The sequence below is a fragment of the Oreochromis aureus genome, linkage group 17 (assembly GCF_013358895.1).
Source record: "Oreochromis aureus strain Israel breed Guangdong linkage group 17, ZZ_aureus, whole genome shotgun sequence".
Classification (NCBI taxonomy): Eukaryota; Metazoa; Chordata; class Actinopteri; order Cichliformes; family Cichlidae; genus Oreochromis; species Oreochromis aureus.
In genome coordinates, this window is record NC_052958.1 from 4505390 (window position 1) to 4531900 (window position 26511).

Below are 26511 nucleotides of genomic sequence, written 5' to 3' on the forward strand. Positions count from 1 at the left end.
AGGGTGACTACTCTAGCTTCATGGCCATATATCTGCGTACGCGTTTGTTTTTTTCCGGTGCTTATATGTGCACACATCTTAGGATTGGATCTTTCCAAGTGTACACTCACCCGTGTGACATTTCCATTCCCCTCACTGTATGTGTACTTGTGTGCACAACTGTTACCATAGTTTGATTGTAATTAGTGAGTCTGCGAGTGTGTGTTTAGGCAGTGGTTTGTGCGTGTGTATGTGTCTGTGTGTGCGTGTGCCTGTAAGGGTCTGTGTGGAGTGTGTGTTGAAAACAAAGCACTAGCTGATAATGTGTCCATTGTGGCGGGTGCATTAAGGCCCTCTTTGTCTCAGGGCCCACAGGGCTAATGATTCTCTAGCAGCAGGTGAGAGGGAAAAAAGCCTCTCTTTTTTCGTCTCTCTCTCTCCCCCCCCCCTCTCCTCCACTTGTCTCTCTCTTTATCTTGCGTTGCGCTCCCTCGCTCTCTCCCTTTTTCGCTCACTTGTTTTTGTTTTTCAGATTTCCTCTCTTTCGATTATCAGCTCCTCTCTTTCCGCCTTTCTCTCCCTCTCTCTCCTGCTGATGCGGCCATTAGGCTGAGCCGCTGCTGCCTTTATTACAGCAAATGGACTTTAAATGAGCTTTATTGTCATGTTGGCCAGCCATCTGAATCCCTCTCTCTCTCCCTCTCCCCTGCCCCCCCTGCCCCTCATCCTCCCCTAAACAGAGGCCCCCAGCATTGAGAGGCTGTTGTCAAAGGACTGGAAGGATAAACTTTTGGCCATGGGCTCAGGGCACGTTGGAGAAATTAAAGGTACGGTAAAACTAAATTATGCCAGAACTTAAAGACTTTAACCCTGTGAACTTGATTGAGGCACTGACGATGTCCATTGTGGGAGTAAAACATCTAGAGTTAGATTAAATATATGAGGCAGAAAGACCTAAAGCTTGGAAGGTATGAGCTGTCATCTTTACAATATGGCCTCATCTAGTGATGGGGCCATATTGTAAAGATGACAGCTCAGGTTAAAGTTGACCTGAAATGAACTAATATGAACTGAATTCAGATGAAGTGATCCTAGATTAACTTGATCTGCCCTGAACTAAACCAGGACACCTGCTTCATCTCGTGCGTTTGACCAGCATGTCAAAAAAAAAAAAAAAAGTTAATGGCGTCTCTGCTAGTCTCGCAGCTCGCTGTTAATTCACTGCTAATCGACCATTTTATCCACAACAACCCTCCTTAAGACCCAAGAGCGACACAGGCGGAGGAGGACAGAGGGCAGCAGGGGATACAAAAAAGGGAACAAGTGGAGCTGTGCTGTGAATATGCAGGAGCAAGAATCAACGAAAGCGAGAGAGGGGAAAAAGATATAAGAGAGGCAGAAGAGACTGTGGCCATTATTCCCTGTAACTCCAGGGCAAAGCCGTCGTTCTCCTCCAGTAATTGAGCTTCATTAGGAAGCAAAGCAATATGTAATCAAAGAGCCTCACAGAGCGGCGTGGCCATCGAGAGCAGGGCTCCATTGATCAAACCTCCTTTTCCCAGCTCCCTGCCGCGCTGACATTTCTGTGTAGGGGCGTCCCGCTTGGCGCACCACACACCAACAGCTGGGGAGAAATGTGTGTGTGCAGCGGAAGCACACATATGCACATTAGTGTCTGTTAAGCCGGTGCGTGTCTTACATAAGAATCTGTGAGAAAAGGTAGAGCTGCGGAGATAGTAAAGTGTTTGCTTTAATAGCGTCAGTGTGTAGGTGAGCGCACGCATTGCTCTCACACTGTCAGCGCATCTCTTGACTTTTTTTTTTTTTTTTTGCCCCCATCGAATTCCATTGAAGAGCATTTTGTGGGGAACAAAGTGAGCCACTGCCTCCTGCTCCGTTTGCTTTATTGAGAAGAAACATTGGTAAAAAGGCCCCATGCGGTTCACATAGCGAAACACATACACACAATTATGGAACTCATAGTACTGGAATAAATCTCCCCACAGTGTTGTGCTATTAACATCACTGCCCCACACTAAAAAGTGACAGCGCAGATAAGAACAATCGCTTGAAATCTGGATAACATTTTTATTCATCATTATGTTTATATGAGGGGAAATGCTTTTTTGGGGGGGTATAATCTTTGTACAGCTGTTTTCTTTTTCTTTTTTACTTCTGCTAAATATTTATCTCTACACTGCATTCCTTTTTACAATAAAGTTGTGGGAATTTGATTAAAACTTGGATACACAATGATGGAATTCAGTCGTACTGTACAGACACTATAAAATCCAGTTCCAAAGTGTGAAATGATCACTTTGCTTAGTTGCTCAAGAGAAAGGAAGAGAAAAGCAGCAAAAAGAAAATAAACTGGTGCCATTTATAGTCTTAAATAGTAGCTTTGTACTTGAAGCCATTTTTTTGTGATTGGCTGACCCTCGCAAACACCAGGTAGTTTAGGCTTCTGGACTCTGAGATTAGATACCAGAGGTATCCTCTTCCTTTGGCTGAAGAATAGAAAAACTGGCTGAAACACAGCTTCTGAAGGAGTGTTAAACCCGAGCTTTTGGCTCATAAAGATTACTTATTCACTGACCTTGTTATCTTTATTGTCTTTACTCAGGTTTAATATGACCATCTAGGTGCTTTAGGTTCATTCTGTACACCACCCATACGTAATGAGACAAAACCAGGTTTCAAGTCATTACGACAATTAAAAGGAACAGCTGATATTGTGTGGGGAGAGGATACCGGCTGAGAGAGCGCAAGAGAGTTGGAGGAGTTTCACTTGGTTCCACTGACCGGTCAGGGGAAGGTAATTGTTGATTGGTCTTCCTAAAACAAATTAGGCAAACAGGATCAGGCAGGTACACACATAGCTAACAGGAGCAACAGTTGTATTCCTAATACCATTAAAGTAATGTACTTACTGTGTGCATTTTAAACTTCTCATTTATCTTTAAATAAACAATAAAATCCAATATAATGGTCTGACTATAAGTAACTTTATTAGGATACCCAATTCTTCTGTGTTTTTTATTACTACAAACTATCACAAAACACCCACCATGTTAAGTACTTTAATTTCTCACCTTAGTATTGACTTGATGATATTAACTAATTTGATTATTCAAAGAAATTAAGTTCTTGTGTCCAAGTAAATATACTTCTTTGCATATCTTCTGCATTTTCTTATTCTACTTCACATCTATAATCCATTTCCTCCTCTTCTTTCTCCCTCCCTCCTCAGCCATCTCATCCCCACTCCTCCTTACTTACCCAGGGGGAGTTATCAGTGTAGCCGGGGTCATTAATTAGCACCGAACACAGTGACAAGTATTACATTGTTACAAATTGGTTAATTACCCTGCGCACGAGTGTGTGCGTGTGTGAGAGAGAGAGAAAAGGGAGAGAGTTGGTGTCGGCTCGGGGAGTTTGTAGGTAAGCTCAGGCCGCGGCAATCAGCCTAAGGAGAAATGTGTGTAAACCAATGGAGGAAACCAGTTATTGATCCACCTGCCTGCCTCGCAGCAACTGAGGAAACAAGGCAACGCGAGCTGATTTATGGGCTGACCACAGAAATTCTGAAAGTGTGAATGGGAAGGAATGAGAAGCAAAAGACGGGGGCACCTCATGTCGGCATTGGAGATTTTCGACATCTCGTCTCAGTTAGTGAGTGTGTCGTTTTCCCCAGCATTAGAGGGGAGCTGGAAACAGCTTGCAGAAAAAGAATGAGGACCGTCTTCCAGGCTCCTGGTTCTAGGAATGTCCGTTCACATCAGTGCGCACGCACTCACTGTTTGGAACCAATTTTCTATATGTGTGGATGTGTGTGCAGAGGGAGGCTAACCCTAACAAGAAAGCCCTACAATAAAAAGCCTCCTTTGATCCATCCTTTCACCTTTGCAACCCCCCTCTTAGCCTCTCTTTTTTTTGCCCCCTTCCTTCACACCCCTTCACCCCTCCGTTTGAACAGGCCAACGTTTGTAACACAAGGCTCTTTCTTGTCTTGGTCAGCTTTGGCTACACACACACACACACACACACACACACACACACACACACACACATATATTCTGGCTCTACAAAGGTGAGTCTGTGAGTTAGGACAGCGGCGTGTTTATTTTTCCAGCGGCCAGTGCTCCCGACAGTTGCCTTTATTGTTCATTGTTGGCGGATGGATGGAGTGCGGGGGGAAGTGAGGGAGAAGGAGGGGAAAGGGGGTGTCGGTGGGTGCAGTGGGGGTGGCGGTGGGTGAGGCGGCAGCTACCAACAGGGGAAGACAAATGGATGGCTCTCACCTTCCCGAGTGGTCAAAGGCCAGGTCAGCAGCCGTGGCCCCTTGCCTACACCACCACCCCCCCCGAGATCTCGTCTTCTGGCTCCCCTCTTTCATCCCCTGTTTCCTTCTCTTTCTCCCTCTTTTCTCGTCCTCATCTGGTTTGACTGGTGCAGGAATGTGGCCCTGTTAAAGGTAGCAGCTGAAGAACAATGGGGGATTGTGCTGTTCCACACTCGCACGCACGCACGCACACACACAACACAACACAAAGGCATGTAGGCAAACATCAGTATGTATGACCAGACATGGGCGCACACACACGTACTGATTTTGCCTCTGTGTGCCTCTCTCTAACTACATCCTGTTGAATGATTTAGGCCCTGTGTGGAAGCGCGCGCGCGCGCGCGTGTGTGTGTGTGTGTGTGTGTGTGTGTGTGTGTGTGTGTGTGTGTGTGTGTGTAATGGAGCTGGTATGTCAGGATCTAAGGAGTCAAAGGTCAGGCCATGCTAAATGTGAGCAGGAGGTTGGCTGACTGCAGGGTAAACACAGACCAGACACACTCTCCTTTTCTCTCTTTTCCTTCTCTTTTTCTCACAAGCACACTCATAGAAAAAAAATACAACTCAATACTCAATACTGCTACGGAGCACTTCCAAATTTATCCATATTTCAGCACCAATCGGATAAATATTGATTGTACTTTAAGTTTTAGTGAAGAATGTCAATTTGCAAACCTGGCTGAAGATTCGTTTTGTTTGGTAAACGTACGATTCTGGCTCAGACATTACATTTGCTTTGCCTCTTCTTCCCACCACATTTTGCCTGTTTACAAATACTTCCTCAGCCAGCTTTATTTTCTTTATTTCAATACGGCAATAAAGGCGGTGATGGATGTGGCTTGATTAATCACTGCTGGCCTTCTGTGCCCAGGAGAATGAGTCAACATCTGGTTTTACAACCCCGCTGCACACAAACGGCACTTTACCCATCTTCCTTTGACATGCCCCCTTCTACCATTCAAAGCCCCTAGCCAGTCATATATTAAGTCAGCTAACAAGTTATGTATAGCTTTGCTCTGTTATTTCTTTTTGGTTTCTCTGACCTCTGACTTCAACCCCAACGATTCACGTTGTCCTTTGAATAGCCATTTTAATTTACAAAAACTGGAATAAACCGTAAGCTACAGGGTTCATTTTAATATTTGAGGTACTCTGATTCAACCAGCTCTAATCAGCCTGTTTCTAATTTAGCTGAGGAAATATCAAGTCTAAAAACTGGAAGTGTAATTTCAAAAAGCACAGCGTAACCTAAGCAGAGTACTCTGCTTATTTCGTACCACCTTTGACCTCTGTTGCCCCCCCCTCTTCACTCTTGCCCTTTAGGTACCCCAGACAGCCTGGCGGAGAAAGAGCGCCAACTCATGGGCATGATTGGCCAGTTGAGCAGCCTGAGGGAGCAGCTCTTGGCGGCCCATGAGGAGCAGAAGAAGCTGGCCGCCTCACAGATGGAGAAGCAGAGGCAGCAGATGGAGCTCGCCAAGCAGCAGCAGGATCAGGTATAGGAGCACGGTGCATGTGAAGGGCCTCATTTGGAAATGGCGCATACTCCATGCCTATGCTGAAAAGGAAAAAAATGTCCATACTAACAAGCCATTCAGTCTCCATTACTTGGTATATGGTGCACATTGTTTGATTGATCGCATTGCAAAATGTAAACTTCAAAGGTCAGTACTGTTTAAAATGCATCTTACAGGTCTACAACAGAAGGTGGATTTGAAAAGCAACAAATCACAGGATTTTCTGTCCCCTGCACGCTCTTTCTTCCACACACACACACATCTCATGTAGCGTTCAAGCAGCCAGAGACATGCGCCTTTGGCAGCTTAAACACAAGGACATTACACAGGAATCAGCTGAGGGTATGTAGTGTTGGAGCGGATGTAGAAGAGACACACACACACACACTCCCAGCTCCCAGGCGAGAGTCTGCCAGGTATTTGCATAGAGAAGGGTTTCCCTTTTTTTGCAGTGCTTTTTTGCTCCTGGAAGGCTTGGTTTTACAAAGAGAAGGATGGGCCCACGCACACACACACACGCACGCACACACATACGCACACACACAGAAATACAGCTGTAAGGACAAATCACCTGTGACAAACACAATGCATTACAGTGCTCCTGGCTTCATCCTGCACCAGCGCACAGTGAATGACTCTGACATTATGAAGACTGTACTCTATGTGAATTCTTGTGTTTCTCCATTTCTTTCTAGGAGTTACTGGAGTTTCAGCTCAAAAGTTACTTACGTTTTCACTGTAGCTGCTGTGTGTCATTGAAAACATTGTTTTGAATGCAAAACAAAAGGTAAAAGTAAAGAAAGTGCCAAATTACCTTACAAGAACAAAAGTGTTTCTATTTTTGTTTGTTTTTTATGATTTTAGAAAGCCAAATTTCACATAATCGTGTAATTCTTTCCTAGTTAAATAAGAGACGCATAGGCCTCACTCACATAAGTGAAAACAAGCAGCTTTAAATTATCCTATGAGGCTAACTGTTAAAAATTGTGTGCTCATTATTTTCAGCTACCATCAGTATATCAAAAGCAGTCAGTTGTCAGCATGTCAGTAAGTGGGTCGGTGTTGAGCCCATATGAAATGAGCTTTTTAATATTTCATACCAGGGCACTGACCCTCTGTCGTGCAACTGGGGCATCAGAGACCTGCAGATGTGTCGCATCTCCCACAGGCTCTGCACACACGGATGCACACACATGCACTTTGTATGCAGTTCTAAAAGCGTATGGTGTGCTCTGTCCACAGATTGCCCGGCAACAGCAGCAGCTTCTACAGCAGCAACACAAAATCAACCTCCTGCAGCAACAAATCCAGGTGAGGCCAGCTTGTGTCTGCATGGCCATCCATATGATGTGCACGCATGTTTGTGTATGTGCCCTTTGTGTGTCGGGTTTGTGTGAGCGTGCGAGTATGTCTGCGTGCGTGTCGGCATCTCCCACAATAGCAATTTTGTGATTGTGATTGTTGCAGCTTTTCTATGCTCAGCCATCAGCATTTGGGGCCTGAATCAACGTTGACTTATAATGGTGACCCCTCCTCCTCTGACACACACACATACACAACCTGTGTAATCACTTAAAAATAGGTCGGTCTGCTTGGAAAAATCAAAAGTACTGTGTTGGCAGTATGTGCGGTTTAAGTGATTATTATATAAATCCAACTTGCTTGTCACACTGTCGGTGAAGTCCACTTTTCTGATGTTTATTCCATTGTGTCTGAGAGTGACTGTTAAAGGAATACTGTACAGCACCGGCTAATCAACCTAGGGAATGGTAGCAAGAGTGAAAGAGAGACTCTGACAAGTAAAACCTTATTTTCTGATTATTTCAAGGCTGTTACATTCTAAAGTACAAATAAACACACCCACCTCAGCACAGCTCTGCAGGAAAGTTCCACATTGTTGACTTTTGTACGACTGCAAACCCATAGAAATACTGTCCAATATGGCATCTTTGCTCTTTTTGTGCGTAGCTAAGCCTCTACCTGATTAACCTGGTAGCTACGGCTCACACTTTTTTCCCCTTTTGCCCAGAGGTTGATGCCAGAAACACTCTTAACACTGCAAATAATAATAATAAAATGAGAAACCTCACACTCTCATACTGCAGGCCAAGTAGTACCCTGAGTTAAAAAAAACCCAAAACGTTTCAGTTGTAGATGCGATTAAAATTGCGTGATGTTTTTGAGTTGGGTGGTTGTTGTATGAGATACTTGTTTATGTCCTCCCTTCAAAGGAGATTTGTAAGGGACTTTCTTCACCACAGAATCCTACGAAATGCAAAATCAATAGGCCTTTATTTAGTAATGGCCAAATCTTATCATGTGGTGTGTAAAAGTGAATGTTAAATAGCCAGTAAAGTCAAATAAAACTCCAAAGTAATTCAAATTAAAAGTCCCTTTGAATGTGAGCCTGGTCCTCGGCTTGAGAAAATGGGTGTGTTTATATATGTAACACTTAAAAATGGAAGTATTGTACTTTTGGGTCCATACACTGGAGCCTCTATTTTGGTCCAGGTGGCTTGGAACGAATAGCCCAGCCCTTTGTAAAGGCAGATGACACTGAATTTTAAGCTGAGAAAGCTGGGCTTTGTATCATAAAGAGACACCCTGTCCAAGAAAGCACACGCACACACACACACACACACACACACACACACACACACACACACACACACACACTCCCTTTCCCCTGAGAGTTTAGCCATACACGGTTTGTGTGATAAGAAACCTTGTGATAGCATGTGTGTAGGACGTGTGTCTGTGTGTGTCCACGATACTGTGTAAAGCAGCTGTGTTTATTTGCTTTATGCGAATTAAATTCTTAATTGTCCATGTTTTGTCTCTCTGACAAAAAAAGCGAGCACATGTTTGCATCTGAGGATTTCTCTGTGCCTTCTCCATGCGTTCGTTTCTTAACCCATGCGCGTGTGTGTGTGTGTGTGTGTGTGTGTGTGTGTGTGTGTGTGTGTGTGTGCGTGCGCACTACAGCTGTGTGTGTGAAGCCATAAACACGTCCGCTCATGATTCACTCCCTCACGACCCCGCCGAGACAAAGCTCTCTTTTCCCATGACTTTGCAACCTTTTCCCAAACAAGCGTCTCTCCATTGAACGGGCCCAACAATAGTTTCTCACAAGCAGGGGCAGCTGTAGGCAGCCTCGTTAAGAGAGACACACAATCAACAGGCGCTCATCACAGGAGCTCAAAACACTTAGACATCCACATATATGTTGCGCACATCAAAGTATGCGAATACACGGACAAACATCCAAAATATACGCCTTCCCTCGCTCGTTCACACATATCAGCGGTCGCGGAGAGCGCTGCACACTCGCTCGATGATCAAACACACACTCATCATCAAAGACTTGGTTGAGAAATACACTGCTTAATCATTCATGAAGAGATTGTCCACACAGTCCCACAATACAATGGCCTGCCAGAGAGAGGGCACCAGGTTCAGTGCGTTGGGGTGTGTATGTACGTGTATGTGTGTTTTGTGTCTGTATGATAAGCCCCTTGTGATTGCATTTCCCCCTAACAAGGCTGAGTTCAGCTGTCCCTTCGTGTGTGTGTGTGTGTGTGTGTTTGTGTGTCTGCGTCCTTGGCTTTGTTAGACTTGAACCCCCAAAGGCCTGTGAAGAATGCTTTCAACCATCCACTTGGAAGAGGTGATGAAATGAAACGAATAATCAAGCTCATGAAAAAGAGAGGAGAGTGACACACATCCTTCATGAAAAGAGGACAAATTATTTATTGTCCTTGTGTCTGCTTTCTTTTCTCTTTTTTTCCCTCTCAGGCTAGTGATATGCGTGTTAGCTTTCACTATTTAGGCCAGCAGCACTCGCCGAATGCGGTGTAAGAAAGTTCATTTGCACAGACGGGCACAACAGCAGCAGAGGCTAATGGCATACAGTATGAGCAGCACACGCACATGTGCACCTTCATTGTGTAGACGCTCATTAGTCTTCACAAGTCGGTGATTGGCTGTCTTCTCACTCTGACTAATTGATTCTACCTGAAATGATCCATGATTTAGCATCACTTACAATCCATTAATTTTAATCATCCACTACACACACACACACACACACACTCTCCCTCACATTCACATTGTTTTACTTTTTGAGTGAGCTTTCATACACTGTCCTAATCCTCAATCTTTTCTGGATTTAACCCTTACTTTTATTGTGATTAACCGTCTAAACCTAACCTTTAATTGAAGTCCTGACCGTACGTTATCTCTAACTTTGCCATAGTCCTACACCAAAACCCCAAACATGACGAAATCTTTCCCTCTGGTTAAGCAGAGACCTTGAAAAACACCCTTTATGTTATAAAACTTTGTGTTCATTCCAAGGGTTCAGTCTAACTTGTCCACACAGAAATTCCAAAACAGGAACATGTGTGAACATAAGGACGTACAAGACACACAAAAACACACACACAGACACACACACACACACACTTTCCTACCCCCTGCTAGGGGCCTTCTTGTTAAGCTTGAAGGGGTGAGCACATTTTCTCAAACTTCCCTTTACTTTCCTTCTCGTCTCGTCTCATTCTAATTAAATGTCTTGTCTCCGAGGCTCCCCCCGGTGTTTGCCGGGGACAACTGTTGCTGCCGTGCGAGGAAGCGCGACAGGGATGAAAGCAGCTCACCTGCCGTGAGGCTCAGGGCTTACCTTGAGAACACGCACACATTTTTATAGAATTGCCAGACACAAATGCACAATGTATATTGAAACAGAGGGATGAGAGAACACAAGTGTGGCCTGCCTAATGAATCAAAACTCACTCATGCAAAGCACTCGCACACACACACTTTCAACTGTGTCTGCTCCTGTTGCGCTGCCCCTGTGTGCTGTCTTTAATCTCATCAAGAATCACTACTGCTATAGGTCAAAGGCAGCAGAGCAGAGAGAGAGAGGAAGGAGCAAAAAATCAGAAAATGAGTAAAGCCACCTGATGCTTTGACTGGTTTAAGAGAGCCCAGAATTGGCAGCGACAGCGGCTAACAAGGTCTCTATTAAGGCCATCCTACACTGGTAACTCAATCTGACATACACAAAGCTAAGTGTAATACCTGATGCAATCACAAGCACAAACTCTTGTCTCTATCTGTGTTTTTCATTGTTGGGAAGAGGCAGACAAAAACATTGAAAAACATGCTTTTTATTGATTTCCACGCACATGGTGCAGAACATGAACGTAACACAGCAGCACCTCTGTAGTCTTTGCATAGGAGCAGCTAACCCAGTTGGCTGTGTAATTATTTAATCACCCCCATTACACCGCAGCCAGTGTAATTTGTGTTTTCCTTACACACTATGTGTCAGCATGCACACACACACGTATGCACTAATAAACTGGACTGCAACCAAACAGCCTTTCCCACTGAGGCCCACCCTCTCTCTCACACACACACACACACACACACACGCTTTCTCAGACACAGATATACCTGTGTGTGCATCCTGCAGTGGCACTGCCACCTGAACCATGCCCCTACATTCACAGCACACTGGCCTAATAGCCCACTGTCCATAGAAAGTTAATGGACTAATATTAAAAGCCAGCTCCCTCTCTCTCTCTCGGTCTCTCTCTCTCTCTCCAAATTAATTATTGGTTCTATCGCTCGCACATCCCCTCTTCAGCAATAGGTCATACAGGTCTTGCATTAATTGCCGGAGCATATGGTCGCCAACAGATTTTAGCTGTGGGACTCGCACTTTAGCGGGGGCTATTTTTTCGCGCGCTCAGATGCGAGCCATATTGTGCGGCGCTGGCAGCTATTGTTCGGCGCATTAACTTCATAGAGCTAATTACTCCCCAATAATAACTTTACCTTGGAGTTTTTAGCGCAGCGCGTGCCAACCAACCTGTTTCGCACCCCATATGTTAATTAGCGGCCACATCTTCATTATGCCGCAGCGGCGCTTTAAGTTCAAGCTGTGCCGCCTGGCGCGTGGTGAACGCAGCCTCGACTCGCTGCCAATTATCCAACTCTTGCTCCCCTCTCCGTCTCTCTTCCTCTCACTCGTTCTCCCTCTCTTGTTCATTCTGTTCTCTCTATCTGCTGTTTATTTCCTGAGAAGTTGTCTCGCCAGGGTGAATTGTCAACTTCTCTCTCTCTTTCCGTCCCCTTTGCCCCTGTGAAATTTCTCAAGAAAAAGTTTCACACTTGTTCTTAATATATGTGATTTTTTTCCCTTCTTCTTCTTCTTCTGCTTAGAGTAATTTTTTTCTTTGTTTTGCATTTAGCTTTCACTGATTAGAGGCATTTTTCAGATGCGGTTTCATTTCAGGTTTCTGTTTTGGGCGTGGAGGTGGGGTTTGCAGATGAAAGCTGCAGCGCCTCTTATTCTCCACGTCAGCAGTAGCAGTGTGAAGATTTGTGTGTGTGTATTGTAGGTTTTCATGTTCGCTTTGGGCCTGATGTGAAAGAGAAGCTGAGGAGCGCATTATTCCCAAAGCTCCTGCTGTTTAAGATGTGCCTTTTCCTTTATGTGAGATCTGGAGATTGTCTGATAGATCCAGCCTTGCTCTCCCTTTCTCCTACCCTTACTTTCTCCCGCTTTTCTTTTTCCTTCTGTCAGCTCATCTTTGTCTCTGACTCTTATAGCACTCTCCTTCCCTCTTCTTCTTGTTGGTTTCAAAGTTTACGGTGTGATCACAAGGCAGAGCTCATGAGTTGCTTTAAGGCATTATTGTATATTCAATATTAAATGGAAAAGAAAGCTCCTACAGTATCAGAGTGATTGATCCTCTGTGTTATGTGATAGCCACTCTACAAACAAACACACTCTCAGTTTTTGAGTCCCTCGCTCAACTTGCTGTGACCCACGTTTCCTGCTTTGTGTGGCTTTTGAAAGTCGATAAGTGTGAGTGTCAGTGAGCACGTTAGGTTATTGCTGCTACTGATCAGCTCAGCAGCTGTTACACTAACTCAGCTACTATGAGAGCAACCTATGTATGGGAATTGTTCTCCATAAACCATTCCCCATCTCACTCTTGTGTCCGTTTCTCATCCCTTTGTTCTTCTTCCTCCTGATCTTCTTATCCCATTGTGATGACTCATACTTTACATAATGCGCAACAGTTCTGTAGGCTGATTAATGTCTGCCTATTGTATGCAGGCATATTGTTCTGAGATCTAGAAAAGGAGGGGATGATATAGAAGAGAAGGTAGCTTTCCTGTGACGTTTTCATTGGCAAAGAAAGAAGCAAAGTCATGTGCAGACACTGAGTCACACAATATAGATATACTAGTGTGTGTATGTACAGTGTATATGTGCTACATCTGCCTCAAACTTATCTTACTCCGCTCCTCTGCTCCCCTTCCCTCTCCTCCCTCCGGTATATTACAGCATTTCTAGCCAGCTCTACTCCAGCATATGTCCAATTAGGCCTGAAAGGCAAAGCAGAACTGTTCTGTCTGTGATTCGTCCCTGCAGGGGTCCTGTCCGAGCGTCGCTCTGGAACGCCTCCCCCTTCTGATCGTGCGTCGCAGGCGGCACGACGGTTTATGGTTAACCAAAATGGTGGAGTAATTATTGTTTTTGGTGTAAGGGGGGAACAGGAGCCGCTTGAAGAGAGCGCTGCGCTGTGATAGTTTGATTACAGTGCTGCTGGCTGCCGCGTGCCGACACACACGGGAGCGGGAGGAGGGGGATGAGGAGGAGACACAGAAACACACACACACACACGCGCGCAGAGGAATTTACAGTACACTGTAAAATCACTGTTGATACTGAGCGACAGCCACTCTCTCTCTCTTTTTTTTCTATTTACCTGTCTCAAACACTAAGCACTTAAAGGGCTCACATTGCTGAGACATCACCCGATTGTACCGTGGCACCACCACCATTCTTTATGATTGTGCAGCCATTTCCTTCATTCCAGATCAATTTTCCACATCAGTCAGCTTTTACTCACCCATTATCCTATTCAGCCATTACCTTCTCTGGTCTCCTGGCAAAATAAGAGTGACAGAAGAAGAGGAAGAGAGATTAGTTGCAAAGAGGGAGCAAAGTGCTGTGCAACCAGACATGTGCAGGTCATGGGCCTTAAGACATTATCAGGGATTTGATTTAAGCGGGGAAGCCTCACAGTTCAACACGGAAACTTCTGGATGCCCGTCTTTTCTTTGCTTTTTTCCTTTTAAATTGAACATAGCATTAGTTCCGTCAGGTTTCACAGTCAGCCTGAGGCAGCAGCCCTGGCAGATCAGCTGTTCTCATTGACAGTCACATCAGCTGATGGCTCAGCTAATAGCTTTCTGTGCATCCTATTAGCATATTTGAAAGCTGCATATCATCAGCCTGGTTGCTGTGGCCTCTGCAAGCCACTGTGGAACCCAACTTCACCTCCTTTCATTCCTTTTTAAACTCAGTCAATGTCACATCTGTTACGTCACTGATGCCTATTCTGTTCTGAGCTGCTCCTGAATTTAGTCTTTCCACGAATGCACAGGGAGGTCCCAGAACAGAGGCATACTGCCAAATACAAATGACTGCAGATGGAAAAAACAATCTTCCTTTTGACTGTAGTGGTCCTGACAGAAATCTGTTTATACTGTAAAACAGAAAAAGACATCATTAAAGGTATAGTTAAATTGACAGAAGTGGTGAAATTGTTAATTAAATATATTACACTTCCAAGACCTGCTTCTTGTACTTCTAATTTTATTTGAGTACAGTGTGGGCGCAGCATTGTTGTAATCTTGCCATTTAATATTCAAAAAACTGGTGCCCAATGAAAAAAGACAAACTGTATGCTTCTCGTTACTGAATAAAAACAACAAAGAGGGCAAGATGTGTCCTAGGGCTGGCTCCGAGGATTACGCAAGATTGTTGCATTATTTTTTTTAAATTCTGACTTTTTTAGAACAATTTCACCGTCTTTGCTTTGGGATCCTTTGCTGTCTTCATCTCGTGTTACACCTTAGCTATAGGTAGAAACGCTCCATTATTTCCTTCCTTCTCCCACCTTTTTCCACTCTCCCTCTCTTCCTCGCCTCATCTTCTCCTATCTTTCCTCTCAAACTGTCAGTCAGTCCATCACGCGCAAGTCTTTGTGTGTTGTTTTTGGCAGAACGCTGTTTAGTGCAACCATCTGTCTCCTACTTCTCTCTCTCCTTCTCTCTCTCTCTCCTGTCATCCCTGCCAAAGTCACCCATCGGAGGAGCTTCTTTTTCTTTTTCTTTTTTCTTTTTTTTTTCCCTTCGTCTCCTTTTAAAATCCTGGAAACCTTATGAAGTCGTATGGCTCTCTGCCGACAGGCGCGCACAGAGCGTTGTGTCTGTGTGTTTGTATGTTAGTGTGTTTTTTGCTTGGTGGGAGGTTTGATGCAGGGAGAAGGGAAGAGAGCACTGTCTTCCAAATAAAACGAAAAGGCCAGCTGTTGTTAGAGTTTAGTGAACTGTCCTCGTGACGTGGCTTTTTGTGTTTGAAATGACATGATGCTCTCTTTACAGCCATGTGTTCCGCATTGATTACATGCACACAGTGCATATATATGAATGTGTTTGATTGTGTTACTGCAAACACACCTTTATTTTCAGCATTGTTCATATCGCTCGCAGCGCATGCACACATGAAGAGCTGTACAAATGGACAGGTCGTAATGTTTATGCCTTTCTCATTTTCCTTTCTTTTCCCTCCTTTTCCGACCTCCTCCCCCCTTGTTCTTCCCCCTCCTTCATCAGCAGGTCCAGGGCCAACTCCCTCCACTGATGATTCCTGTCTTTCCCCCAGACCAGCGAACTCTTGCAGCAGCTGCGGCCCAGCAGGGCTTCCTAATGCCCCCTGGCTTCAACTACAAGCCTGGCTGCAGTGAGTGGCATCCATGCGCACACACACACGCTGTACATTCATGAATAGGTGCAACCTTCAGAGTAGTTTTTATGTGTGATGTTTCACATGTTTTTCACCAAGCAAGCAAGGTAGAGTCCTACCATTTTCCCACACAAGGAGTCTGGTTGTTTCCCAAAAGACGAGCTCGCCCCTATAACAACATCTCCCTCTTAATAGAAAAACCAGTCCAAATACACCCTTCCTGTTTACACTCTCTTTATCTCTCTCTCCCTCTCTCACTCAGTCCTTTTGGCTCCTTCCTTTTGTCTTGTCTATTTTTTGATGTATAAAAGCAACAAAATGAAGGCGTCCTGCAGAATTTTTTTTTTTTTTTGGCTATCACGCTCCGGCTGTGTGGCAATGTGTTGTTTACCATGATAGAGAGAGAGAGAGAGACAGAGATGGAGAGAGAGAGAGGAAAAAAGGAGAGGCTGGTGCTTGCCAGGGGATGCTGAGAATAAATGCACAGTGGGGGGGGTTAGCAGAAGGGGGGGGAGGGAGGGTGGTAATGTGACCTGCCCCAGGTTCTCCTCACATTAACACGGGACGCAGCCAGAACATGTTTCCAAAGCAGCCCCCACACACACGCGCACACACACGCACACACACACACACACACACGTCCAGACAGCCAGAGATGGCTTTGTGGAATTGCAAACACACACACACACAAATCAGACACAAATATGTAAGTGTGCGCACAGGCTCGTGCACACTCCCCCCCCACCCCACCCCACTTAGAGTTTCACAGCTTCCCAAACAAGTCCATTCCATTTTAATTAGTGCCATCTTCACCCACGCCCACTGCCCACGTAAATACCCTGTCAAGTAGTGGGCTTGTCTTTTCACTGCCTCAGCCAACTCCAACCGGACTGGCACACTGCGGCAGGCCAAGCCGCCCCTGAGAAAACTCTCTGGCAACTTTCGAAGTTGTTGTGAGTTGATGTAGTTTGGTGGTGAAGCTCTAAATAGGACATGTGTAGCATTGTACGCTGACATATTCTCACGGCGCTTCGCAGTTTGGAAGATAAGAATACATGTTATTTGCACAGTATGGATTTCTGCGCATTCCAAGCCTCTCCTGTTTAAGCACTTGAACAGTAACACAGTCTTTTTTTCACGCTGCAGTTTAAGAAATCAGCTAGCATCTTCGATTCAGGGTTAAGGAATAGATAAGTGCAAAACATACCTGCGTTTATGGTTGTAACTTTTTGAAAAAAAGCTGGAAGCTTAATTCCAGCTATTTTTAGGGTAGCTTTGCATGAACAACAGTTCAAAATACTCTTCTTTAATCTGATACTAAACCTTGATGCAGCCCCTCAATTCATCCACAGTCTGAAACGTTTAGAGCTTCTTCCTTAAACCCAGATGGGCTCGCACTTTCAAACAGAAGCTTTGAGCAGAAGCTGGATGGCATTTCTGTGCTTGAGGCAGGAGGAGAGGCTGAGATGACCTTATCAAAGATCTTTGATTTAATGTTTAGTCTTTATGATATCATATGGATCAAAACATGTCTGAGTGTGCAACTTCATACTAAGAGATCACTTTGTTATTTGAAATTTTGGCCATGTTTTATATCTTTAACTTTCAGAGTAAACAGGAAAAACACAATAGGTCCTACCTTTCCATCAACCTTTGACACCTATGAACACATAAAACGTGCAACTCACTGAAAAAAGGGTTTTAGTAATGCTGATGCCATCATAAGGCATCGACTTTTGGCCTAAATATGCTGTTTCCTGCTCTAAAGTTTGACAAACTCTCTGTTTTATTTGTTTGTTATTTGGAGATGAGACTAAATTGATTCAAAGGGTGTTTTGGAGATGAGTAACCTAAACTAAACATCCCAAGTTCAGAACACAGGTTTTCCTTTTCAAAAATTAAGTCTGAGTAACTTGAGAAATTGTTCAGAAAAAAGTGACACAGAAAGCTTTACTCTTCAAGAAAACTGCATCGTCTCAATGTTGCTTTCATGTTAAAAGATTCTATAATGCCTCTTTAAAAATTAAAAAAAAATGTGCAAAATTGTAACATCAAAGTGACACTGATAGTGTTTTTGTATATATCGCTTGCCCTCATCCATCTCCCTCTTTCGTCTGTTTGTCAGTGAGAAATCTCAGCCTCGTCCGCCTAGGTCGCTGTCCCCGAGCCAAGAGCAACATGTTTGCTTTTCTCTGTCCTTCTCCCTTTTGTTACAGCGACCCCCAGGAGGAGCATAAATATCCACTGGGCTCATGTTTGTCCAGGGAGCAAGGAGAACAGACCAATCTCCTAGAATACACAGTCCTGAAATAATTCTTTAATCCCTCCTGCCCTCCTTCCCAACTGGACAAAGGAATGTCTCAGCTTTGCTTTCACTCTCTTTTTTCTTTTTTGTGTGTGTTATTTTTAAGAGTGAAGATATATGGGAAAATATGTTGTAAGGAAAGTCTGGCTTGTGCCAAGCTAGGACACAAAACGTACATGGGCAAATACGCACAATAGATAGAGCCAAGAGGCTGATCACTGTGCTCGAGGTTCAGGTCAGAAATGCAAGGTCAAGCACTGAGAACGTTCTCGAGTTTTCTTTAAGATTAAAGAAGTTTCCTGGATTAGATATCAGCACAAAAGCCCGATCTAGTCCACCAACTCCTCTTTAGTTAGGGAGCAAGTTCAAATGCACATCGGAGCTTTCAACCAGCATATTTGTACAATATGACCATAATTAAACACCGTATCCTCTTCTTTTCTCCCTTCTGCTCCTCTCGCTGCTATCCCTCACCCTCCACCTCCTCTTTCCTGTTATCTCTGACCTTTCTGTCCCTCTTTTTCTTTCTCTCTCTCTCTCTCTCTGAGTAATTACAGTGCAGCCTATCTGCACCTACTAACTAATAATCCAAACTCGCCCTTTTCTCCCCTTTCTTTCTCCACCTCGCTTCTGTCATCTCTTCCGCCCTGTTCATCCATCTATCTCTTGATTTATCACTCCTGACAGAAGGGCGAGAGAGGGATGAAGGAAAGGAAGAGACAAAATGGAGAGGTAGCGAGTAACTTGTGAAGAAGGCACCAAGAAGGAAAGAAGCAAAGGAGAAGAGTGAGGGGAGCAGTGAAAGCAGCGCTGTGTCCACAAAGCAGGAGAACAGACAGTTGAGGGGAAAAAAGGGAGAGCGGAGAACAGCAATCGGCAGTCGCGGCTCTTAATTACGGTGCTGGGGCCGGCTTTATCAGAATCCCTTCACCTCACTGCTCTTTGTCAGGGGGTATTAAGGAGGAGGACACACAATCAGGCTTTTCATTAGGGCCCTACCGGCAGCGGACACAAAGGATGGCTTTAACAGCTGCAGAAAGGGACTCAGGTGGCAGCGGTGGTGGTGGTGGGAGAGAGGGTTTATGGGGGTGAGGAGAGAGGGAGCAAGAGACTAAAGTGGGATGAGAGGGAGGAGAAAAACAAAAGGATGAGGGGAAAGAGTGAACAGGAGAGATGGAGGCTGATAGGAGAGGAAAATGGAGACATGGGTGGAGAAGGGGTCACAGAGCCATCCTAGTCTAACAGGGGAGAGGTGGAGAAATTGAGGATAAGGTACCATTGGTGTGTAAAGTGCTGGAAAGCAGTCATTGTTTTTAATTTCATATTTCATTTTATATAGAAAAAAATGTGATTCTTGTCTTCAGGTGACCCCTACCCTCTCCAGCTCATCCCCACAACGATGGCTGCTGCTGCTGCCGCCACACCAGGTCTAGGACCCCTACAGCTCCAGGTAAGCCTATAGCACCTACTCTCAGAAATAAACTTAGGGGCCAGAAACATAAAAATGACTTCCAGCAGCAGCCACAAACCTTCAGATATATCACAGACGTTTCTCTTCTCACTGGGATGATGCCATTGTGAACAATTCCCCTAACCCTGACAGTGTTCGCACCACATTCTGCTGCCCACTGAGCTAGACAAGACCACAAACACAGCCACAGGGGGGGGATGCGCAGCTGTCACTTTCAGCCAAAGTGTTGACACCAAAGTGATCCCACAAAAACATGATCTTTATGATCAGCGCTCAGGAAAAAAAGCACACACAAACAGAGAGATGTGACAAATGTAAGCGTAGCCCTCGGCTTTGTCCTGTGATAGGGAACAAATGGGGTTGATGCAGTTCAGTGGGAGCCGGCATGCAGAGTAGAGCACAGAAATATTCAGATTGGCTGTCAGAGGTAATTTGGGGGTGATGCTGAAGACATTTCAATCTCCCTTAACAGCACAGACTAGACTTTACCGAAGGCTCTGAATAAACCAAAAGAGGGATATTTCTAACCTAAGGAATAGGTTTGGATCACTGTACTCAAGCATGCCTTTAAAATGAAGTGTCCAGAACTTTTTGCATCACAAACCAGAAGTCAAAGCATTAAATCATTGTTTGACAATCAGTTTGTCTTTTCACTGCATGTAGAGATTTTTAAAAGTCTCCAAACTGACAAATTCTTCATTTTATCTGTTTCGGAGATGTTGACCAAACAAAGGAAACGATGACAAAGTTGAACCCAGGATTTAAGGGGCAGCTTACATCTACATGCACCTCAGGGGACTCTGAGAGATGAGAGAGAGTTAAATAGGAAAGGTAAAACACGGGGGGAACAAGCTAACATCTGTTATCCAGCTTAAAAGGAGGATGAGATTCGTGCTTTTCCTCTGTGTGTATGTAAAATAGGTGCCCCTATGGTGGCCACTTATGTAATCTTGACCACTGTCTGCCCCGCATAGAAAAACACACACGACTAGAACTCAGAGATCCACGTGGGCTTTGGGGCCCCCTCTCAGAGGGGTTAAGAGCTTGCACTGGCATCCTCTCACTCGCCTGTCTGAAACACATTAAGCACCAGTGCAGGGCTCACCCCCCGTACACTTGGCCACCTGTGTACATCTGAGAGAAACAGCTGCATTTGACACACATGTTTTCATGTATTTCTCCACGTCTTTTCACTTACACGCAAGGGGAATGATGAGAAAATATGGGTTAAAGGTCAGACAGAGGGTGTGTAATACATTTGCACCTGTCAGCCAAAATGTGCAGCTCCATATGCTAGACACTACAGGGAGAATAGAATAGCTGTGTAACTCTATCATGGAGAACGGACCCCGCTGTCGTCACTGATTTCATTATTGCTCGCACGCCTGTGTGTGTGTGTACGTTTGTGTTTAGCCCCAGAATAATTTTCTCTGTCTGTTATCACTGCCTCAATCTAGCTGTCCATATGTTCGACTGTGTTCAGACTCACTCAAAATCTCCAGTCGAACAGCTTTGTCCACCTTGCAATCAGACACACACACACACAAGCAGGCAGGGGCAAAAGAACACAACAAGTGCAAAAAAAAAGGAAAACCCATCTCACTCAGTCAGATTTCTTTCTTCCAATCCTCCAAGAGAAATACACATCCACATGCACGCTCACACAAACACAGGCGCACGTTGAGATTAAGGCTTTGTCACAAAGAAACGGATTTGCCAGGGCTAACACAAGTACAGATGTCTCAATGTGGATGGATTTCCTTTGGGATCGTCTCTGCGCCCTCATTTGATAAGGAGGTGTTTCTGTCGCCCAGACGAGACATGACAGTTAGCTCGGGCCTCGGGTCGCCACGGCAACACAGCGGTTTGGCGGGGAAGACACGAGTGAACCCATTCAGCCGACACGCATACACAAATGAAGACAGAAAATGAAAGATTTTCAGATACAATGGACAATAAACTAAGGTGCATTCAGGGGAACATGCAGACATGCCCACGGGTGTGTTATTTCAACATGTGGGCTGGACTTGAACCACACGCACATAAACATAGTGATTACAGTTTGTACACACACTTCTCATATATGCTACACCTCCCGTGCGCCTGGGATATAAGGTTTAGTCTTCAACAATATGAAGAATCTATATTTGTTGTCCAAATTGAATTGAATTAAATTCAAATCCAATATATTTTGATTTGAAAAGGAGTTAAAGAGCTTTTTTGACAGTCCACAAAGAGCCTTTCTTATCTTAAGCACTATTGATCCGGTTTAGGTCGTTAACTTTGGTGTCACAGCACATCTGACTGACTCACTTTGGGGAAAGTGGTATATTATATACACCCACTGATACAATATAGGATCAAAATCTGCATTTGGCACCTTGTTGGTTCAATTTGGTTAAATTAGTGTACCTGGCAATTTTAAACATCCCTCTTAATTTTCTGCTAATAAATCACTGAAGTTATTGTTTAAAAACAGCAGCGGCTCCTGTACAAGCAGCTTGCATTGATGAAACTGTAAGCAGTATAGTCTGAGATATGGATATTCTTCCTGTTCCAGTGTCTAGGTGCAGGATTTTCTTTTGCTCACTCACTTATTTGCCTATGCAGGCATGAATACTTCCTTTAAATACACTCATATATTAAGCTTCTATATGTAGCCCTCACTTTGAGCAGTTGCTAATGTGATTTTTTGTTTTAATTATTGCTGATAAAGCTGTTCGAGGAGAGCTGTAGTCTAACTGGGCAGTAGTGTTATTAAACTGTCTGTGTAGGGACAACAGCCACAGAGAAACTGTTCAGCTGTTACTCTATGTAACTCTAGTTTTATGAGTATGAGTGTAGCCTCTAATAGGCTTCACCACTGGTTGTCTTGGGTGGCCAGCTTTTAGTCTGTCGTGGCTGTGGTTACGCCTTGGCTCCGCTCCTTGTCAAGTGCCAAAACACAGAACCCCACAATCTTTTGTTGGCATGTTATTAACTAACACCTCTGTCTTTTAAACACTGTGTCCTATTTTCTGTGACATAGGACTCTGCAAACCCACTAAAATGTACAAAAACAAACATATTTGTAATTTAAAGTTAAAGAACTGTTAAATTGATGAATTCTCTCTTAAAGTTCATAATATGAACAAGAATGTTACTTTGACACAATCCTGCATAAAGTTAGTTGTCAGGCAGTCAGCTCATATAAGCTGATAGCTCAGTTTTTATACATTTTTATGCATCCAAGTGCCAAAGCTTACACAGAGCGCAGTATTTGCTTAAACTTGCCCACATTTCCTGCACAACTGGAAGCCGTTTTGCGACCCACCTCCACCACAGCTCCTCCGTTCACACTGTGTGACTTCATCTGTGGTCATTAATGCCTCCTCTGTTCTGTATGAGGGTCATTTTGCTGCTCTAAACAGAACACAGCCTTACAGCCAGATATAAATAATTGCAGATAAAAAATAATGTTTTTCGTTAGACTGAAGTGATTCTGACTGAAACTTCTTTTGTGCCAGTTTTTTTATTGTGACATCGCAGAAATCTCATTCCTATTTGGAATCTTGTTCCGTGCGGCCGATACACTGTAGATACGAAGCAAGAAATCAAGTTTGGAATAATGGCTTAATCTGTGTGTATCCAATGTGCACACAGAAAGAAAGAAGACCGAAAGAAAACCTTTCAAAAGCACAGTGTCGAGATAAGTGCAGTTCTTAGAAAAATGTATTAAACTCAATGATTTTAAAGCTTTTTTTTCTATGTTTGAACCGTCCTTCATAGAAATCAACAGAGTGGCTCTTAAAGTCAATAGAAGCTTAACACTGAATCCTCTACAGAAGCTTTTCAAGGCAGTGGAGGCTTTGGAGTGTACAAGGTTGGCATTTAGCATCTTAATCTGTGGGATGAGTGTGACATTGTGCATTAGAGCATGTTAATCTGGCTCCCTATTGACCCTTGATATCATTGATATCATCCACATCACACAAATGGACTGAGAAGGACAGACGGAGAATTGAAAAATGAAAAGAAAATCCACTTATCCTGGTGAGGGAGAGAGAGAGAGAGATTTGAGGTAACGGTGAAAAGGCAAAAGTACCAGAGGATGATCAGCTGAAAGGATAAACAGAGAGAAAAAGAGATGAAGGAACGGAGGTAAGCACTGGAATAAAGTGTGTTTGTGCGCAACAAAGTGTGTGTGTGTGTGTGCGGCGTGGTATAAAGAGGGTCAATGGCATGGGTCAGGCATCATATGGAGAGGCAGATGTTGGAACATATTGTCCTGGATTACCGCACTGTACACCGGAGACATAGATGGACGAACAACGGACGGGCGGTTAGAGGGAGGAGGGGAGGGGGAAAAGAGGAACAGATGAGAGAGGTAAACGAGAAATCAATCGCGCAAGTCGTTTTTTTCTACAAAACCTTATCTGGAAGGAAGAAAGATAGCAACACAGCAGTTTTCTCAGATGCCTCAGTGTTGGAGGTGCTGAGAGATTTCTTTTTGAGATTGCACCGTGAGCCCGTGAGCAGCAGGGATAGCAGATAAAACTTCTGAACACTTAAGAGAAAAATAGATTTTTATAGAAAATAGAGTTCATAGAAACATTTTGGTGTATAAGTCCCACATACTTTGAGCGGCAGTTTTTATATTCCGTCTTTAAATTCTGGTGAAATTACAAAATAAAGTATAGACTGCATTGTTGAGAAGTTTTTCACTTTAAGTAACCCAGCGATGTTAAAGTAAAAGCTAAATATTGGTTATTTCATTCTATTCAATACTTTAAAGAGAGCACAAAGAAAAAGAAATAGCCAAAATACTTGAGATGTTTGCTGTCAAGGTATAAAGAAAGCATTGTAGTTATTTTATTTAAACTTGACCACTATATTGTGGTGAAGTAATCTCTCTGTGTGGGTTGTTTTTATTCAGTTTATTCAGTTTATTGTAGTTCAATCACACATAGGTTTCCAAACAAGAACAAAGGCTCGAAAGCAAAATCGAAGAAGAGGTTGATAAGACGTAAAGATCGGACAGCGTTTGTGTCAGACGCTTCTGACTCATTATCAGTTTTACTGAGGCTTGTCTTCTTTTTTTTCTCTCTAAGTACCAAAACAACCCACAAGTGAGGTTGAAAAAAACACGCTCAGATAGACAGAGAAGAATCCATTAAGATCTATACAATAGTCCTCGTGTCCACGTAAACAATAGAGCTCAGACTGCTCTGAGGCGCCCGCGTACCCGGACAACAAAGATGAGGCAAACTTGTAATCTGTCTAAGGCTGCAGATTATTGACCAAGATTCACAGACACACACAGATCCCCAGTGACTAAGCTGACAAGAGAAACAGCAAAACAAGAGAATGGACACAGCTTATTGTGTGTGTCAGGGAAGATGCACACATAAACACAAGATAGTGTCAGTACTACTAATACCACAGAGTGACCCCATGTTTTCAGTCAGAGAACACCAGCAGTCCCCCATCACCTCCCCACCTCATGTCAGACACACACACACACACACACACACACACGTAAAAATTCTATTGACATATTGCTTGTCTCACATTAAGGCATTAGGGACATAAAGAGGGAAGGGCTGTACACATGTGCACAGGTCAGCAGTGTGCCTGGGTTGTAAGTGACATTTCAAATTCTTTAGTCTCATCCTGCAACTGCAATTGCACCCCCCTACCCAATCTGTGTGTGTGTGTGTGTTCACCCCTCCAGTCACGCCAGGGGGCTTTGCGCTGTCACTTCCTGTTTGTTGACATGTATGTCGTTGTGGCGACGCTCTGGGCACGCTCCACAGTGCCTCTGCCCTCTGTACCGTGTGTGTATGTGTGTGTGTGTGTGTGTCATTGCTCGCCGGCCCATTGAGCAGGCTTTGAGTGACGGGAGCTGGCCTTGTAATGGAACTCAATTCACTCCGTAAATAAAGAGGCCTTTGAACCACTGGTCCGAATATGGCAGGACACACACACACACACAGAGACACACCGCCTGTGGTCCACTCGCCGGGGGGGTTTGGCTAGCAGGGAAGGGGGGGTGAGGGGTTTTCATGCTCGGCTGGAAGTCCACCCCCACACCCCCCGCTTTCCCCTCCTTTGCAGGAGCTACAGTACAGCTAATTGAAGAGAAATGAACAAGCACCGGCTGATCTGATCTCAGCGAGCTGGTCAACTGTGCCGCATCCATGTAACTCACAGCAGCAGCAATACATCCAGTGCACATTATGTACCTCAATCATGTACTTCACTCATGTTTGAGAAATCTATACAGATACTCATCAGAAAAGAAATACTTGCTTCTGTGTGTTTTACACTTACAAGACACTGTACTCAGGAGCAAACAGTAAAGTGTGAGAGCCTTACACTTTAGAGTGGGTGGTTGGTGGGGGTGGGGTGGGGGGGCAAGGCTCTCAACAGCCAGTGAAAAATGTGGATTGCCCTTTTTTTCCCTCCATAACTCAAAAGTATTTATCAGGGATGAAGTTACCTTTCACAGTATTTTGATTTATTTATTTATTTTACCTCTGAATGCAATTCTTGGAATGGCAGGTATCTGTTTTAGAGTGAAATTATAAGTTTGGAAAATCAATAAAAGTAATAGAAAAAGATAGAGAGAACATAGAAAACATGCTTTTGCGCTGCTGTTGAATTGTTGGCCAGTAAATATTGTACTATATGAATGAATGGCAGTTGGGAAGAGATTATTTCATATTCAAATATCAGATTCTTCCAAAAAAGTATGCCGCTGTGCAAGTGTGTGTGTGTGTGTGTGTGTGTGTGTGTGTGTGTGTGTGTGTGTGTGTGTGTGTGTGTGTGTGTGTGTGTGTGTATGTGTGTGTGTGTGCGTGCACCACCAGTTTGAATGTCTCTGTTTTTTTCCCCCTTGGTAAAGAGATAAATGTCTTAGTTTAAGATAGCAAAGAGGAGAAGGAGCTAATGTGGCTGTCAAGAGAGATAGAGTGAGGTACAAATGGACAGAGAGAAACAGCAGTGACAGCATCTCTTCCTTGTCCATTTGCATAAACAGGCCTTTGTTTGACGCCAGTGGCCGGCAGCCAAGCACCAACA

The 26511-nt window shown here is 44.1% G+C and overlaps 1 protein-coding gene across 9 annotated transcripts in view; it reads left to right on the forward strand.

The window, feature by feature from the left end:
- Positions 1-26511, forward strand: part of sox5 (SRY-box transcription factor 5) — a 249566-nt gene that overhangs the window by 204394 nt on the left and 18661 nt on the right. For 7 of the 9 annotated variants that reach the window (XM_039601285.1, XM_039601287.1, XM_031758484.2 and 4 more), the window contains 5 exons: positions 720-806; positions 5645-5817; positions 7081-7149; positions 15544-15670; positions 19343-19428. In XM_039601285.1, the coding sequence (XP_039457219.1) occupies positions 720-806; positions 5645-5817; positions 7081-7149; positions 15544-15670; positions 19343-19428 (542 nt within the window). The remainder of the gene's footprint in view (positions 1-719; positions 807-5644; positions 5818-7080; positions 7150-15543; positions 15671-19342; positions 19429-26511) is intronic. The other 2 variants (XM_031758486.2, XM_031758488.2) reach the window with 1 other exon arrangement.